The sequence below is a fragment of the Electrophorus electricus genome, chromosome 8, assembly GCF_041902795.1.
Source record: "Electrophorus electricus isolate QZ-2024a chromosome 8, ASM4190279v1, whole genome shotgun sequence".
NCBI lineage: Eukaryota > Metazoa > Chordata > Actinopteri > Gymnotiformes > Gymnotidae > Electrophorus > Electrophorus electricus.
This window is the reverse complement of record NC_137504.1, coordinates 21940248-21957176: the sequence shown is the minus strand read 5'-3', so window position 1 is coordinate 21957176 and position 16929 is coordinate 21940248. Positions and strand designations below refer to the sequence as shown.

General features: G+C 52.4%; 1 protein-coding gene across 17 annotated transcripts in view; it reads right to left on the bottom strand.

Annotated features, from left to right (window-relative positions):
* The window catches only part of ncor1 (nuclear receptor corepressor 1), a 63675-nt gene that overhangs the window by 43242 nt on the left and 3504 nt on the right, over window positions 1-16929 (bottom strand). For 16 of the 17 annotated variants that reach the window (XR_014124969.1, XM_081719603.1, XM_081719605.1 and 13 more), the window contains exons 2-9: window positions 14989-15209; window positions 6011-6108; window positions 5632-5833; window positions 5346-5525; window positions 4165-4278; window positions 1627-1683; window positions 1413-1465; window positions 54-120 (exon numbers count right to left, since the gene is read on the bottom strand). Coding sequence is in view for 15 of the 17 variants with exons in the window: in XM_081719603.1 (XP_081575729.1) it covers window positions 54-120; window positions 1413-1465; window positions 1627-1683; window positions 4165-4278; window positions 5346-5525; window positions 5632-5833; window positions 6011-6108; window positions 14989-15096 (879 nt within the window). In the remaining 2 variants the exon portion in view is untranslated. Of the gene's footprint in view, window positions 1-53; window positions 121-1412; window positions 1466-1626; window positions 1684-4164; window positions 4279-5345; window positions 5526-5631; window positions 5834-6010; window positions 6109-14988; window positions 15210-16929 lie in introns of those variants that run through there. The other variant, XM_081719613.1, reaches the window with a different exon arrangement.

Genomic DNA, 16929 nt, shown 5'->3' with positions numbered 1-16929 from the left:
ACTTTGGGGGTAAATTAAGCCACTCGCACACGCGCACTCACACACACACGCACCCTCTGTTTGCGTGCGTGGTTCCTCCTCTTGAAAAAGAGAATCAGCTTCTTCCGCATCACTTGATTCCTGTAGGGGAGAAAGGGAAGGAGGGCCACATTCAGCAGGGTTTACACACAAACACATATACACACACACACACACACTGTACACACACAGCCATGTGAACAGGCCGCTGGCAGCTACACAACATGTCTGGATATCAACATCTCTCCACAGTACGTCATGCCCTTGCCAGCAACAGCAGACAAGCCATTTGGATTGCATTTTATAACAGCAGTTATAGGAAAGTTGCACGTATACTCAAACACAAACTGTCGCCTCACTCACACACAAACACACTTTGGTACACAAAGTACCAACAAGAGGTTGCTGGGGCCAATTAGGTTTTTGTTCCATGTACTTCCAGTGGAACTCAGACACCTCTCCCGGAGCCGATCGGTCCAACTGGAGAAAACCATTTTCAACTCCACAGACGTTATTCCTGATTTGTAGATGGGTCACATGAAACTTTGCATAGAAACTTAAGACCGTTATCCCAGTAATCCCTTTCTTTATGACTAACACACACACACACACACACACACACACAAAAAGTGAATCATTGGCGCAGCTGACTCTGATAAGGACCTGACCTGCCTGACATACTGCTCGCTCACGGAACCGATAAGAGTACAGACAACCTGATACTGACCGCACTGTGCGAATGCGCGCGCACACACCCACACCCCTTCCCATCTACTACTTCTATAAAACCACCCAACCAGCTTGTTTAAAAGCATGCAGAAAAGCAAAAAAATGCATGGGAGCACACACGCCCGCGCATTCTGTTATCTAGCTTCGGAGACACACAAACCCATGCCTCCAAAGAGTGAGTTAGTTTGCGAGGCTGAGGAAAGCACCCAAACAGATAACGATCTCAGTTAGTCTTTTCTAAAAAAAAAAAAAAGTCCACTTAACGCCAAGTAAGTGACTGCACCACCCCCTAAATGAAGCACCAGTGGTACTACAACCCCAAACTGGCTTTCAGTCTTTCTCCTCATTCTCCCAAATCTGAAGAGGAACCACCTTCCAGAATTTGACAGAGCAGGTAAAAAGACTGCACACGGTCCTTCTGAAACCAGAGCTTTAGTGATAAATGTCCATTTGCCCTCCATCATCTCAGCTGCTTTTATGGTCTCTTAATGTCCTTTGGCCATAAAAGTCGTGCGCCCTGCACCTCTGACCTGTGTCCCCTCTCGTTTGAGGCCGGCGCTTCCGCTCCGGAGCCTCACGCTCTTATCGGGCTAGGGTCAAACAGGACGGGCCGCTGCCTGGAGAAACAGCTCTGTTTAAAACCAGGGGACTAAAGAAATACTCACGTTTTAATGTTGTCGTGGTATACCTTAGTATCTGATGGCTGGTTATACAGGGGCTGGGGGGAGGGGGAGACACACACAGGGGGAGGATAGTTAATTATTAGCTGTAAAATGGGAAATCTGTCTGGTTTTGCTGGCACTGCAGTAGAGCCGTGCGACGTTACACGTGTGCCGAGGTCACGTGAAGTGTCTCCTCATCAGAGCACGGTGTACTCACCAGCTCTACTTTAGGGCCGAGTCCTTCAAAGATCTTGTGGGCTTCTTCCGCCTTTTTCTGGAGAGAGACAGAGAGCGCGAGAGAGAAAAATCATCATACAAAAGGCTTTTTTAATTAAAAACAAAACCGCTAACACAGTCCTGTCAGAGAAAAGGTACATTTTGCAAAATTACCATGTGAATCACCAGCGTCCATAGCACTACAATGCTTTGGGGAGACTGGGACCAATATGAGCCTGTATGCTGAGTGCAGTTGGGTGGGTGGGTGTGTGTGTGTGTGTGTGTGTGTGTGTGTGTCTCTCCATGTGTTCCCCGCCAGCATCTGTAAAGGCTGTTTCCATGCGGTTGCATGCCAAACATCCCCCTGGAATGCCTTTTTCTTCACAAGCCCCCTACATTCAAGAACACTGGGCTCTTTCAAAACAGGGAAACATTTGAAAAACAATGACGACACTCTGAAAGATGATGCACTCCCTTGTGCATACACACTCACCACTGTGGGAATTTACTATTCGCAGATCTAGGAAAAGCTGAATTTCTCAGTTTCTCGGCCCTCGCAGCCCGCGTCTGTCCGCCCGCCTGGCTTTCTATAGGACCACGTGCCTGAGAGCGCCGCAGAAATGTTGAGCACGCGAGCACGCGCTGCAGGACTCTCAAAGCTGCGACACGGCCAAGGGAGTGCCAGAAGAGGAAACCAGACACCCGCGGCGTCGTGGGTGCGCATGAGTGGCCTATATAACAAAATATGCTTGGGCTGCCAGGCCAAAAATGAGCAGCAGAGTGCGCGTGCGTGTGTTATTACAGTTACAGTACAAAGTGCTCTTCAGAAAGAATGATGCATTTCCCAGTGAGACACAGCAGCTGTTTAAATAGAAAGTGACAGAAGGGGAGGGAGGGAGGGAGAAACTGGGAAATAAAAACGTCTTTCAGCGACATGAAACATAGGCAGGATACAATAGCTACCGTAGCCTATGAAGACAAGGGATTATATAGCTGTGACCCCTACCATCTATCATGTTCAGACAGTGTGGTGGGGCTTTGGGCCGAGGCGAGCTTCACTAAATCCCCCGACTAGTTACTATCTGTAGTTATCTATCCGTAGCTTACATTCTTAACTAAAGTGTCGAGCTTTTGCGCGCAGGCGTTTTATACTCCAACCAGCAACAGGAAGCTCGGCATCAACAGCCCCAGGCTAGACCAGACGCGCAGATGAACTGCAGTAACCCCGCAGGCTGAGGAACAGGGCCCCCGCCGCCCCGGCCACCACGCGCCCCCACTCCCATTTCCTCCCGCTTGCAACATGTGCTGAGCTTCAGTGGGTTTTTTTCCCCCCTCCCTCTCAGACCACCACCACCACCACCACCCCCAGGGGCAGGAGGGTGGGGGAATCCCCTGTAGGATGGAGAAGAACTAGGCGCACACACACAGCGATGTGAAGGGCTTGTCCGTCTCCCTCGAACACTTGCGTGCGTGTGCCCCCCCCCCCAACTGTCACAGACAGTGAGGCCTGTGCCTAGCCCGTAACCACGGTAACATGCCTCAGTTATGAGTTTTTTTCTCTGTAATTCTCAGTAGGGGGTTATGGGCTTGCTTTTGTACAAATCAGAGCAGAACGCTAGTACAGTCTACTTTTCTCACACAAGACTATACTTGTATACCCTGTTTGCTGGTAGCCTCTATTAATAATATTTACTGTAACTCTCAAAGGTGATTTTATCAGGTAGAAACACAGCTGTTCTGTTGCCCTTGGAAATTGCACATGTGAGAACGGAACGCTGCTGAGTGTTGGTCAATACTGTAAAGTCCACGCAAAGCAATAAACAGAACAAGGTGCAATTCTGGATTCAAGCCTGAACAACCTAGAAGAACCAGAGGAGGTCAACGAGGTCATGAGGGGTTTAAAACGGCCAAGCTGAGAACCACAGCGACCCTGTGAAATCACTTAAGGCATAATTTCAGCCCAACACCTAAGGACATTCACTCGCTAACAAAGTACTCATACACCTAACAGCACAGCCCTGGACACACTGCATAAATAAAGCAGCATATGGAGTCAGCCTCTTGAAGTGTGAAGACAGACTGACACAGGCGTGCACGCACACACACACCCAAGGGGATGGAAAGAGAGGGTGAGTGAGTGAGTGTTTGTCTGTGTGTGTCTCACAAGGAAGTGCCCGCATGACACATCAGTGAGGCATAAAGGGTTAGTGTGTTGACGTCTGGATTGTGATAGTGGCCAAACAGACAGGCGTTATCAGGCATGGCGGACCAAGACGCAGACAGAGACGCAGCCAGACTTCACATTTAGGTTCACATTTATGGCACTTAGCTGACACGTTTATCCAAGGCGACTTACAATTATGACTGAATTTGAGCAATTGAAGGTTAAGGTTCTTATTCCGGCCCAAGAGTGGCAACATGGCGATGGTGGGGCTTGAACTGGCAACCTTCTGATTAGTAGTCAGGTACCTTAACCACTGAACTACCACTGCCTAGTGTGGTGGAGCTCCCATGGAGAAGTGAAGATGTGCGTCCATACCCGGTTCTCATCGTAGATGATCTGGACGATGCTCCGGTGTTTGTGCTCCACGGGCGGCGGGGACACCGGCTTTTCTGGCTCGACTGGCTTTGCTGCTTCCTCCTCTAGTTGTTGCTAGGAGACACAATCCCAGAGCGCATGTTGGTCAGGCAGGTGCAGGCCACAGCATATGGGTCATGCAGCACTTCTCCTGTGCTGCAGCGACCGCGGTTTCATTCATCCAACCCCCCCGCCCCGCCCAAACCCCCTCGATGTTGCCCTAGCTGCCCTTTAGTGCAGTGAGAAGAATCCCTCCGCCAGCACATGGACAGAGCGGGCCCAGTGGCAGCGGGCCCACGCTGGAGTGGGCGCACGAGTGTGGAAATGTCAGAGAGAGAGATTCTGAGAGAACCTTTTGCAGGACAGGAACAGAACCAACAAAACAAACAAACAAAAAAAGTTTTTAAATAAATAAATAAAATGTAAAAAAAAAAAGAAGAAGAAGAAGAAAAAAGAAAAAAAAAATTAATTAAAAAAAAAACAAAAACCAACCTCCTGCCTTGGCATTCCATATCTAATGAGGCCGGAACACCAAAGCAAGCAGCAATTAAAAACAAGAGAAAAAAAACAAGGAGATGGGAATGGAAGGCAAGCTTTTTTTTCCCCCTTTCTTAAGGAGCGAGAGCACAGGAGGCTTTTAGATTTAACCAATAAACCACCAGAGCCACATTTAGAACTTTTCTGGTGTTTTACAGAACAGGAGAATGATCGTGTGTGTGTGTTTTGGAACAATAACCTCTGCTTCCCCTTATAGCTAAAGCGAAAACACACAGCAGCAAAAGACAGAAGACCTGTCTGAAGAGTTCCCTAAAGAGCTCTACACGTAGCGATTGTTCCCACTACACAAGCTCATAGCAGTACTTGAATACACTGATTAACTGATCTATAAAAATCGCACACAACCCTTGCTTTACTGTTTATGAAGCATGCACACAAACACACTGCTTACAAACCCCTTTATGAAAAAACTGCTGTGCTTTGCCTTTGTGCTAAAGCTCCTGGGAGAACTACACTGACCAGAAGGCTCAGTGGTGAACGCAAGCCCAACGAGGGGGTTGTGCCTGACGTTCCAGCCGTCCTCGGGCCCTTCCCACTCACGGCCGAGCCCCAGGGGCAATGCGCCACCGCCGCCTGCCGCTCACCTGCTTCTTCTTGAGCTTGAAGATCTGCTGCTCGACCTTGGCGATCTCGCGGTCCACGCGGTCCATGCTCTGGATCAGCTCTTCCTTGGAGAGTTTGGATGGCGAGGCGTCCTCGTCCCCAACCGCCTGCACGCCACCTCCTGGGGACGAGGCCTCCACCTTCACACTGAACTGGGTCTCCTGGGCAGAGACGGGGAGGAGGGGAGCAAGGACAGAATGGACATGCAGCCTGGAAAGGAGAGAAATGGGCACGCCCGTACTGCACGGCTGCGTGTACGCGCTTTACCTTCTTGATATCGCCGGGGGTTCTCAGGCCATCCTGTACGGTGTGTGGGAGCGGCAGGACAACGCTGGCAGGTGGGGGGCGGGACAGGTGGGGATCGGAGGTGCCCTCCACACGGGGCCGCTTGGCCTCCACGGCCTCGGGCTCCGGCTGGGCCAGCACTCCAGGGTACTGCTGATCGTAGGCATGCCTGCGCTCTGGAGGCCTGCCCAGCATACAGGAGCCAGTCAGACAGTGTCAGTGATGTTTGTGTGTCTGGCCCTCACAGTCACAACTATGCAAGATGGCTGTGTGGGTTTGAATTAGTTAGTTAGTTAGTTCGTGTGTGTGTGTGTGTGTGTGTGTGTGTGTGTGTGTGTGTGTGTATGTGTGTGTGTGCTACCTTTCAGTTCCAGGGTGGAATTCTGACAGCAGTGAGGGTCTTCGGCGCTGCTGCTGGTCCTGCAGGTGAGTACTACGGAACTCTGGGACTGAAAAGTCCTAGACACACACGCAGAGTAACAATCAGAAAGGAAGCAGGCCATACAACAAAACTAAAGCATACAGCTCTCCCTCTGCCTTGCTCACTCACTCTCTGTCCCCCTTCCCTCTCATTCTCGCACTCTCTCTCCCACTCCCTCATGCTCTCTCTCTCGCTCGCTCGCTCTCTCTCTCTCTCCCTCCCTCCCTCCCTCCCTCCCTCCCTCCCTCATGGTCTCTCTCTCTCCCCCTCATGCTCTCTCCCTCATGCTCTCTCTCTCCCTCCCTCTCCCTCATGCTCTCTCTCTCTCCCTCTCCCTCATGCTCTCTCTCTCTCCCTCTCCCTCATGCTCTCTCTCTCCCTCATGCTCGCTCTCTCTCTCTCCCTCATGCGCTCTCTCTCTCCCTCATGCTCTCTCTCTCTCCCTCTCCCTCATGCTCTCTCTCTCCCTCATGCTCGCTCTCTCTCTCTCCCTCATGCGCTCTCTCTCTCCCTCATGCTCTCTCTCTCTCTCTCTCTCCCTCATGCTCGCTCTCTCTCTCTCCCTCATGCGCTCTCTCTCTCTCCCTCATGCTCGCTCTCTCTCTCTCCCTCATGCGCTCTCTCTCTCTCCCTCATGCTCTCTCTCTCTCTCTCTCTCCCTCATGCTCTCTCTCTCTCTCTCTCTCCCTCATGCTCTCTCTCTCTCCCTCATGCTCTCTCTCTCTCTCCCTCATGCTCTCTCTCTCCCCCTCATGCTCTCTCCCTCATGCTCTCTCTCTCCCTCCCTCTCCCTCATGCTCTCTCTCTCTCCCTCTCCCTCATGCTCTCTCTCTCTCCCTCTCCCTCATGCTCTCTCTCTCCCTCATGCTCGCTCTCTCTCTCTCCCTCATGCGCTCTCTCTCTCCCTCATGCTCTCTCTCTCCCTCTCCCTCATGCTCTCTCTCTCCCCCATGCTCGTGCTCTCTCTCTCTCTCTCCCTCATGCTCTCTCTCTCCCTCATGCTCTCTCTCTCCCTCATGCTCTCTCTCATGCTCTCTCTCTCTCCCTCTCCCTCATGCTCTCTCTCTCTCATGCTCTCTCCCTCCCTCATGCGCTCTCTCCCTCCCTCATGCGCTCTCTCCCTCTCCCTCATGCGCTCTCTCCCTCATGCTCTCTCTCTCATGCTCTCTCCCTCATGCTCTCTCTCTCCCTCATGCTCTCTCTCCCTCCCTCTCCCTCATGCTCTCTCTCTCCCTCCCTCTCCCTCATGCTCGCTCTCTCTCTCCCTCATGCGCTCTCTCCCTCTCTCCCTCATGCTCTCTCTCTCATGCTCTCTCCCTCATGCTCTCTCTCTCTCCCTCATGCTCTCTCTCTCCCTCATGCTCTCTCTCTCCCTCATGCTCTCTCTCTCCCTCATGCTCTCTCTCCCCCATGCTCGTGCTCTCTCTCTCTCTCTCCCTCATGCTCTCTCTCTCCCTCATGCTCTCTCTCATGCTCTCTCTCTCTCATGCTCTCTCTCTCTCCCTCTCCCTCATGCTCTCTCTCTCTCATGCTCTCTCCCTCCCTCATGCGCTCTCTCCCTCTCTCCCTCATGCGCTCTCTCCCTCTCTCCCTCATGCTCTCTCCCTCATGCTCTCTCTCTCCCTCATGCTCTCTCTCTCCCTCTCCCTCATGCTCTCTCTCTCTCCCCCCATGCTCGCGCTCCCTCTCTCCCTCATGCTCTCTCTCTCCCTCATGCTCTCTCTCCCTCATGCTCTCTCTCCCTCATGCTCTCTCTCCCTCATGCTCTCTCTCTCTCTCATGCTCTCTCTCTCTCTCATGCTCTCTCTCCCTCATGCTCTCTCTCCCTCTCCCTCATGCTCTCTCTCCCTCATGCTCTCTCTCCCTCATGCTCTCTCTCCCTCATGCTCTCTCTCCCTCATGCTCTCTCTCCCTCATGCTCTCTCTCCCTCTCCCTCATGCTCTCTCTCTCTCCCCCCATGCTCGCGCTCCCTCTCTCCCTCATGCTCTCTCTCTCCCTCATGCTCTCTCTCTCATGCGCTCTCTCTCTCATGCTCTCTCTCTCTCTCTCTCTCATGCTCTCTCTCCCACTCTCTCTCCCTCATGCTCTCTCTCTCCCTCTCTCTCTCTCTTGCTCTCTCTCCCTCTCTCTCCCTCATGCTCTCTCTCTCTCTCTCTCTCATGCTCTCTCTCTCTCTCTCATGCTCTCTCTCTCTCTCATGCTCTCTCTCTCTCTCCCTCATGCTCTCTCTCTCTCTCTCTCATGCTCTCTCTCTCTCTCTCTCATGCTCTCTCTCTCTCTCCCTCATGCTCTCTCTCTCTCTCTCTCTCTCTCTCTCATGCTCTCTCTCTCATGCTCTCTCTCTCTCATGCTCTCTCTCTCTCTCTCTCTCTCATGCTCTCTCTCCCACTCTCTCTCCCTCTCTCTCTCTCTTGCTCTCTCTCTCCCTCTCTCTCCCTCATGCTCTCTCTCTCTCTCTCTCTCTCATGCTCTCTCTCTCTCTCTCATGCTCTCTCTCTCTCTCATGCTCTCTCTCTCTCTCCCTCATGCTCTCTCTCTCTCTCTCTCATGCTCTCTCTCTCTCTCTCTCTCTCATGCTCTCTCTCTCTCTCTCCCTCATGCTCTCTCTCTCTCTCTCTCTCTCATGCTCTCTCTCTCTCTCCCTCCCTCTCCCTCATGCTCTCTCTCTCCCTCATGCTCTCTCTCTCCCTCATGCTCTCTCTCCCTCATGCTCTCTCTCTCTCTCGCTCTCTCTCTCTCATGCTCTCTCTCTCATGTTCTCTCTCTCTCTCTCTCTCTCTCTCTCATGCTCTCTCTCCCTCTCTCTCTCCCTCATGCTCTCTCTCTCTCTCCCTCTCTCTCATGCTCTCTCTCTCCCTCCCTCTCCCTCATGCTCTCTCTCTCTCCCTCTCCCTCATGCTCTCTCTCTCATGCTCTCTCTCTCTCTCTCATGCTCTCTCTCATGCTCTCTCTCATGCTCTCTCTCCCTCATGCTCTCTCTCTCTCTCTCATGCTCTCTCTCTCTCTCTCTTGCTCTCTCTCTCTCTCTCTCATGCTCTCTCTCCCTCCCTCTCCCTCATGCTCTCTCTCTCCCTCATGCTCTCTCTCCCTCATGCTCTCTCTCTCCCTCATGCTCTCTCTCTCTCTCTCATGCTCTCTCTCTCTCTCTCTCATGCTCTCTCTCTCTCATGTTCTCTCTCTCTCTCTCTCTCTCATGCTCTCTCTCTCTCTCTCTCTCTCCCTCATGCTCTCTCTCTCTCCCTCTCTCTCTCTCATGCTCTCTCTCTCTCTCATGCTCTCTCTCTCCCTCCCTCTCCCTCATGCTCTCTCTCTCCCTCTCCCTCATGCTCTCTCTCTCTCCCTCTCCCTCATGCTCTCTCTCTCATGCTCTCTCTCTCTCTCATGCTCTCTCTCATGCTCTCTCTCTCTCCCTCATGCTCTCTCTCTCTCTCTCATGCTCTCTCTCTCTCTCTCTCCCTCCCTCTCCCTCATGCTCTCTCTCTCCCTCATGCTCTCTCTCTCTCATGTTCTCTCTCTCTCTCTCTCTCTCTCTCTCATGCTCTCTCCCTCTCCCTCTCCCTCATGCTCTCTCTCTCTCTCATGCTCTCTCTCATGCTCTCTCTCTCTCCCTCATGCTCTCTCTCTCTCTCTCTCTCTCTCTCATGCTCTCTCTCTCTCTCCCTCCCTCTCCCTCATGCTCTCTCTCTCCCTCATGCTCTCTCTCTCTCTCTCTCTCTCTCTCTCTCTCTCATGCTCTCTCTCTCTCATGCTCTCTCTCTCCCTCCCTCTCCCTCATGCTCTCTCTCTCTCCCTCTCCCTCATGCTCTCTCTCTCATGCTCTCTCTCTCTCTCATGCTCTCTCTCATGCTCTCTCTCTCTCCCTCATGCTCTCTCTCTCTCTCTCTCTCTCATGCTCTCTCTCTCTCTCTCTCCCTCCCTCTCCCTCATGCTCTCTCTCTCCCTCATGCTCTCTCTCTCTCTCTCATGTTCTCTCTCTCTCTCTCTCTCTCATGCTCTCTCCCTCTCTCTCCCTCATGCTCGCTCTCTCTCCCTCCCTCTCCCTCATGCTCTCTCTCTCTCCCTCCCTCTCCCTCATGCTCTCTCTCTCCCTCATGCTCTCTCTCTCTCTCTCTCATGCTCTCTCTCTCCCTCATGCTCTCTCTCTCTCCCTCTCCCTCATGCTCTCTCTCTCTCATGCTCTCTCTCTCTCTCTGCTCTCTCTCTCTCTCTCTCCCTCATGCTCTCTCTCTCTCTCCCTCATGCTCTCTCTCTCTCTCTCCCTCATGCTCTCTCTCTCTCTCTCCCTCATGCTCTCTCTCTCTCATGCTCTCTCTCATGCTCTCTCTCTCTCCCTCATGCTCTCTCTCTCTCTCTCATGCTCTCTCTCTCTCTCTCCCTCCCTCTCCCTCATGCTCTCTCTCTCCCTCATGCTCTCTCTCTCTCTCTCTCTCTCTCTCTCTCTCTCTCTCATGCTCTCTCTCTCTCATGCTCTCTCTCTCCCTCCCTCTCCCTCATGCTCTCTCTCTCTCCCTCTCCCTCATGCTCTCTCTCTCATGCTCTCTCTCTCTCTCATGCTCTCTCTCATGCTCTCTCTCTCTCCCTCATGCTCTCTCTCTCTCTCTCTCTCATGCTCTCTCTCTCTCTCTCCCTCCCTCTCCCTCATGCTCTCTCTCTCCCTCATGCTCTCTCTCTCTCTCTCATGTTCTCTCTCTCTCTCTCTCTCTCTCTCATGCTCTCTCCCTCTCTCTCTCCCTCATGCTCGCTCTCTCTCCCTCCCTCTCCCTCATGCTCTCTCTCTCCCTCCCTCTCCCTCATGCTCTCTCTCTCCCTCATGCTCTCTCTCTCTCTCTCTCTCATGCTCTCTCTCTCCCTCATGCTCTCTCTCTCCCTCATGCTCTCTCTCTCTCCCTCTCCCTCATGCTCTCTCTCTCTCATGCTCTCTCTCTCTCTCTCATGCTCTCTCTCTCTCTCTCTCTCCCTCATGCTCTCTCTCTCTCTCTCTCCCTCATGCTCTCTCTCTCTCTCCCTCATGCTCTCTCTCTCTCTCTCTCTCCCTCCCTCTCCCTCATGCTCTCTCTCTCCCTCATGCTCTCTCTCTCCCTCATGCTCTCTCTCTCCCTCATGCTCTCTCTCCCTCATGCTCTCTCATGCTCTCTCTCTCTCTCTCATGCTCTCTCTCCCTCTCTCTCTCCCTCATGCTCTCTCTCTCTCCCTCTCTCTCTCATGCTCTCTCTCTCTCCCTCTCCCTCATGCTCTCTCTCTCTCATGCTCTCTCTCTCTCTCCCTCTCCCTCATGCTCTCTCTCTCTCATGCTCTCTCTCTCTCTCTCTCTCCCTCATGCTCTCTCTCTCTCCCTCTCCCTCATGCTCTCTCTCTCTCATGCTCTCTCTCTCTCTCATGCTCTCTCTCATGCTCTCTCTCTCTCTCTCTCTCCCTCATGCTCTCTCTCTCTCTCTCTCTCTCTCATGCTCTCTCTCTCATGTTCTCTCTCTCTCTCTCTCTCCCTCCCTCTCCCTCATGCTCTCTCTCTCTCATGCTCTCTCTCTCCCTCATGCTCTCTCTCTCTCTCTCTCATGCTCTCTCTCTCTCTCTCTCTCTCATGCTCTCGCTCTCTCCCTCTCTCTCTCTCATGCTCTCTCTCCCTCCCTCTCCCTCATGCTCTCTCTCTCCCTCCCTCTCCCTCATGCTCTCTCTCCCTCCCTCTCCCTCATGCTCTCTCTCTCCCTCTCTCTCTCTCATGCTCTCTCTCTCCCTCCCTCTCCCTCATGCTCTCTCTCTCCCTCTCCCTCATGCTCTCTCTCTCATGCTCTCTCTCTCTCTCATGCTCTCCCTCATGCTCTCTCTCTCTCTCTCCCTCATGCTCTCTCTCTCTCTCTCTCATGCTCTCTCTCCCTCCCTCTCCCTCATGCTCTCTCTCCCTCTCCCTCATGCTCTCTCCCTCTCTCTCATGCTCTCTCTCTCTCTCATGCTCTCTCTCATGCTCTCTCCCTCATGCTCGCTCTCTCTCCCTCCCTCATGCTCTCTCTCTCCCTCATGCTCTCTCTCTCTCTCTCTCATGCTCTCTCCCTCATGCTCTCTCCCTCATGCTCACTCTCTCTCTCCCTCCCTCTCCCTCATGCTCTCTCTCTCCCCCCCATGCTCGCACTCTCTCTCTCTCCCTCATGCTCGCTCTCTCTCCCTCCCTCTCCCTGATGCTCTCTCCCTCTCTCTCATGCTCTCTCTCTCATGCTCTCTCCCTCATGCTCTCTCCCTCATGCTCTCTCCCTCATGCTCTCTCCCTCATGCTCGCTCTCTCTCCCTCCCTCTCCCTCATGCTCTCTCTCATGCTCTCTCTCCCTCATGCTCTCTCTCCCTCATGCGCTCTCTCTCTCTCTCTCATGCTCTCTCTCTCTCCCCCCCATGCTCGCTCGCTCTCTCTCTCATGCTCGCTCTCTCTCTCTCCCTCCCTCTCCCTGATGCTCTCTCTCTCTCTCATGCTCTCTCTCTCATGCTCTCTCCCTCATGCTCTCTCCCTCTCTCTCTCCCTCATGCTCGCTCTCTCTCCCTCCCTCTCCCTCATGCTCTCTCTCTCTCTCTCCCTCATGCTCTCTCTCTCTCTCTCTCCCTCATGCTCTCGCTCTCTCTCTCCCTCATGCTCTCGCTCTCTCTCTCCCTCATGCTCTCGCTCTCTCTCTCCCTCATGCTCGCTCTCTCTCTCCCTCATGCTCGCTCTCTCTCCCTCATGCTCGCTCTCTCCCTCTCCCTCATGCTCTCTCTCTCTCTCTCTCTCCCTCATGCTCTCGCTCCCTCATGCTCTCGCTCCCTCATGCTCTCGCTCTCTCTCTCCCTCATGCTCGCTCTCTCCCTCCCTCATGCTCGCTCTCTCTCTCATGCTCGCTCTCTCTCTCATGCTCGCTCTCTCTCTCATGCTCGCTCTCTCTCTCATGCTCGCTCTCTCCCTCATGCTCGCTCTCTCCCTCATGCTCGCTCTCTGTCCCTCATGCTCGCTCTCTCTCTCTCTCCCCCCACGTGCTCTCTCCCTCCCTCTTGCGCTCTCTCTCCCTTGCACTCTCTCGCTCGCTCTGTCTGTCTGTCCCTTCTTTCTCTCGTTCTCCATCTCTCTCTCTCTGTACCTCTTGCTCTCTCTCTCTCTCTCCGTACCTCTTGCTCTCTCTCTCTGTACCTCTTGCTCTCTCTCTCTCTCTCTCTCCGTACCTCTTGCGCTCTCTCTCTCTCACCCTCATTCTCTCACCCTCAATCTCTCTCCCTCCCTCTCACCCTCATTCTCTCTCTCCCTCCTTCCTCTTGCGCTTTCTCTCTCTCTCTCTCTCTCTCCCTCTCCCCCTCTCTCCCTCAGGCACCTCAAAGTTCAGTGAAGTTGACTTTGGATGCCTGAGGTCGTATCTATATCAGGCCTCTAACAACAGGTTAAGCAGCCTATTCCAGAGGATCTGCCAGCAGGACAAACAATGAAGTGAAATGAGACGCAGCAGGTTAACACGCTGGGCCAGACACTTAGGCCTTCACCACCCACGGAAGGAAGACTCGCAGAGAGCTTCCTCCTTTGAACAGCTCGACCGTGGCCGAGTTTCTTCATCGCAGTGGGGGAAGAGGGGAGGGTTCACCCTCGCTTCCTAGCCACCGTGGCAGGCTGCAGACACCCAGAGAGCAGGGCGAGGGGAGGGAGACAGTGGTCAGGCCCAGCCTTCCTCTGGAAGTAAAATTCTCAGAACTCTGTATTCAAATTCAGCAGATTTGGCAGTGAAGGCACAAAGCCTGGTAACACGTCCGGTTCAGATACAACTAGTAGCAGTCGATTCAGTGACCGATTATTCAGTTTGCACATGCTTGTCCTGGTTCCAAAAACTGTCTACTGTCTCTATTTGGTATGGCCCTAGAAACGGAAAAAAGGCTGAAATAATAGGGTAAATGTAAAAATAGCAAAAATATAGTAAGCACAGCTAAACCTACTTTGATTCCAGGCCTTTAATTTCATGATTAAACACTCTGGGTCAAGCGTTCACCGAGTTCTCCAATTCTGCGTCTCAGTGAGTTACTAAAGACTCTTGACCTGGGGCAACAGTTTTTCAACGCCCACGTGAACAAGATCTCTCTTACCAAAAAGAGATGTCATTGGTCAAGGAACACTAGCTCTGCCCCGGCCACTGCTACCGTCCCACACAGAGGGGAAGTGGGGAGCAGGGAAATGTTCCTAGTGCTGCGTGTCAGGAACAAAGCGGACAGCTGCACATGTATAAAGTGGTTCTTGGGGTCCTGTCCTTCGCGGTTCCTGCTCACTCACGCACCCTCTGCACGTTCAGAGGAGGTCAAAACACTATGGCTGGGTGCTCCTCAGCCAGAGAACAGAACAGAGAGAACGGACGCGAAGGCCACCGTTACGGTCGAGTGCTTGGACCCCAGGCGTGTAACCTTCTGCAACCTCTGACCGTGCCCACAAATACCAAGAGCACTTTCATCTTGAGCAGCGTTTGACGTGCAACACGCAGTACAACACGTGCTCGGGGCGGGTGGGTACTGAGGGTTGGGGTAGTAGGGCAGTCAGTGGCACAGCAGCAAGAACTATGCTGGCTGAGACTCCTAGAGCAACACGGGAAGACTTAGATTGCGAGCACAGTTATCGAGTTCAAAGTGCGCAAACATTCTATACTGCAGACTGATGTGTTCAATATGCAGTTTCGGGTAACGATTCACTGATCTGTGTGGACGGCACACAGGGTGAACAGCAAATGCTCCTTAGGCCATCCACAATCTTAACCTTACACAATACGCTAGCCGGTTTGCTAATAAACAACAAAAACAACTCTCACTAATGATCTGAACCTCAAGAGCGCTGAACTGCGCTGGAATCAGGGCGCCGTGCTGCTTTAAACATTAGGGCAGGTGCAGGAAACCTCGGCCTGGAGCACTGGCTGGCTGGCCGGGGCACAGGGGTGCTTACCGAAGGGTGGCGCCCTGTGCCGAAGGTGCATTGGACCGAGTGGGGCGGGTAGCGGCTCTGCTCGCTGCTGAAGCTCCCCTGGCTGGGAGGGAAGCCCGTGCTGGACATGCCGCCGCCGGAGCCTGGGGCAGGGCCGCGGGTGGAGGGGAGGAAGGAGGGGGTGGGGACGTGGGCAACTCGCTCACGGGCTCCACGCCAGCATGGCAGCACTACCGGTGTACCTGAGGGAGGAGAGAGAGAGAGAGGGGTTAGAAAAGGCAGCAGAAGGCAAAGGTTTTTTTTTTTCATTTTTAGGTTCCAGAGTTGACAGATCTTTTCTTTCACTGCCGTGGAGGTTTTCTGAATCGGGTGCTCAGAGAACCCATTCCCAAAGCCCTGTAGGGACAGGCTGTGCTACTGTCAGCCATTTCTCAAAAGCAGGATCAGAAACTTGTTTGTAGCTGCAGGTCTCTCGCGCTGCTTAACGCCGACTCGCTCAAAGGACGCCAAAACCTCACAAAGGAAACCTCAACCTTTACGTCCCAGGCACCTGAGCAAGAAATGCCTGAACGCCACGTCATTTCCATTTACTTGCTCAAACCAAGAAACTGCAGTGCTTGTGCTGCAATGACAAAGCTAAATGTGGGCTTAATCCAACAGCCTCACCAAACAAGGCCCTTCACATGCTCTTCTCCAGGCAAATTACAGAACAGCCTTACACACGCTTACACTATAATCAGCATTTACAAAATTTAGCCATCCCTCCATTCATGCAAACACTGTCGGTCCACTTAAATCGACAGGCAATCAAGCCGTTTTCAATTTGCTGTTTTTACTTCAACAAGCTGTGGCACCAGTCTCACACGTCAAGGATGACAAGTGAGAATTTTGGGAGCAAGAAGGTGTGAAAGGTAAGCGCGAGAACGTGTATTCTGAAGACAAAGATTCAAAAGCAAACAGAAGAGGGGGCCATGAACATGACATTCCCTGCATACACACTATCTATATATGCATGCTCTCTTTTCTTTGATGCAACCTCTCTGTAATGATGCAACCACTGCTGTAATGCTTGGGTGCTTGTAATAGGTGGGCAAGGGTCAGTTGTTAAGTGGGCTCTTGGGAGGGTAAGGGTGGGTTGTTGGGTGGATTTCTGGGCAGGCAAGGGTAATTGGGTAAGTGAATGTATGCAAAGTGAAAGAGGATTTTTTTTTTTTTTTGTACTTCTTATTTCATCCTTAACAGTTTTCACCAAAAAAAAAAAAACAAAAAACAAAACCACACACCACATCTGCAGCACTGATGTCATTAAGACACCAGCACAAGGAGGAATCATAAAAATGACAGACATTTACCCCCCCACCCCCACCCCAGCTGCAATATGATATGAACATGAGGGAGGTGGTGGGGAAAAAAAACAAAAAAAAAAACATGGCAGTTGATGCTTACCACAAATCTAAGCCTTATGTTTTGGTATAGTAAAGACACATGTGGCCATTGTAGAAGGAAGCCCTGCTAAAGACGTTTGTCAGAAGTGGTCCTTTCTGCTATTCTTCAAATAGCTTTGTCATTTCTCTTCTGATGACTGGAGTTAGCACTGCGGTGGCGGGAGCTGATCGTGGATCTGTGGCGGGCCCCGAGTGCTTACAGTTCTCACAGGCTTCCAGCGCTCCCCAATGAGGGTCTGCAGACTCGCCGTCAAGAACGGATAAAAACAACATGGGTGTTTCATGATTAACCATAAGGTTAGCTCAAGCAGGCTCGCTGTTGTAAATCAAACCATACCTGGTAAGGGGCGACACAGTATTAATTAAGCGTGCTGGCAAATAAGCTCAACTGTGCCGTGTGATGTCTGATGAGGAGTAGGGTGTATAGCCTCTAAGCAACAGGCCCACTGTGACAGAGCACAATTCTTATGTGCAGCTATGCTTCAGTCTGGTTGTACTTCCATTTCTTGTCGAATAT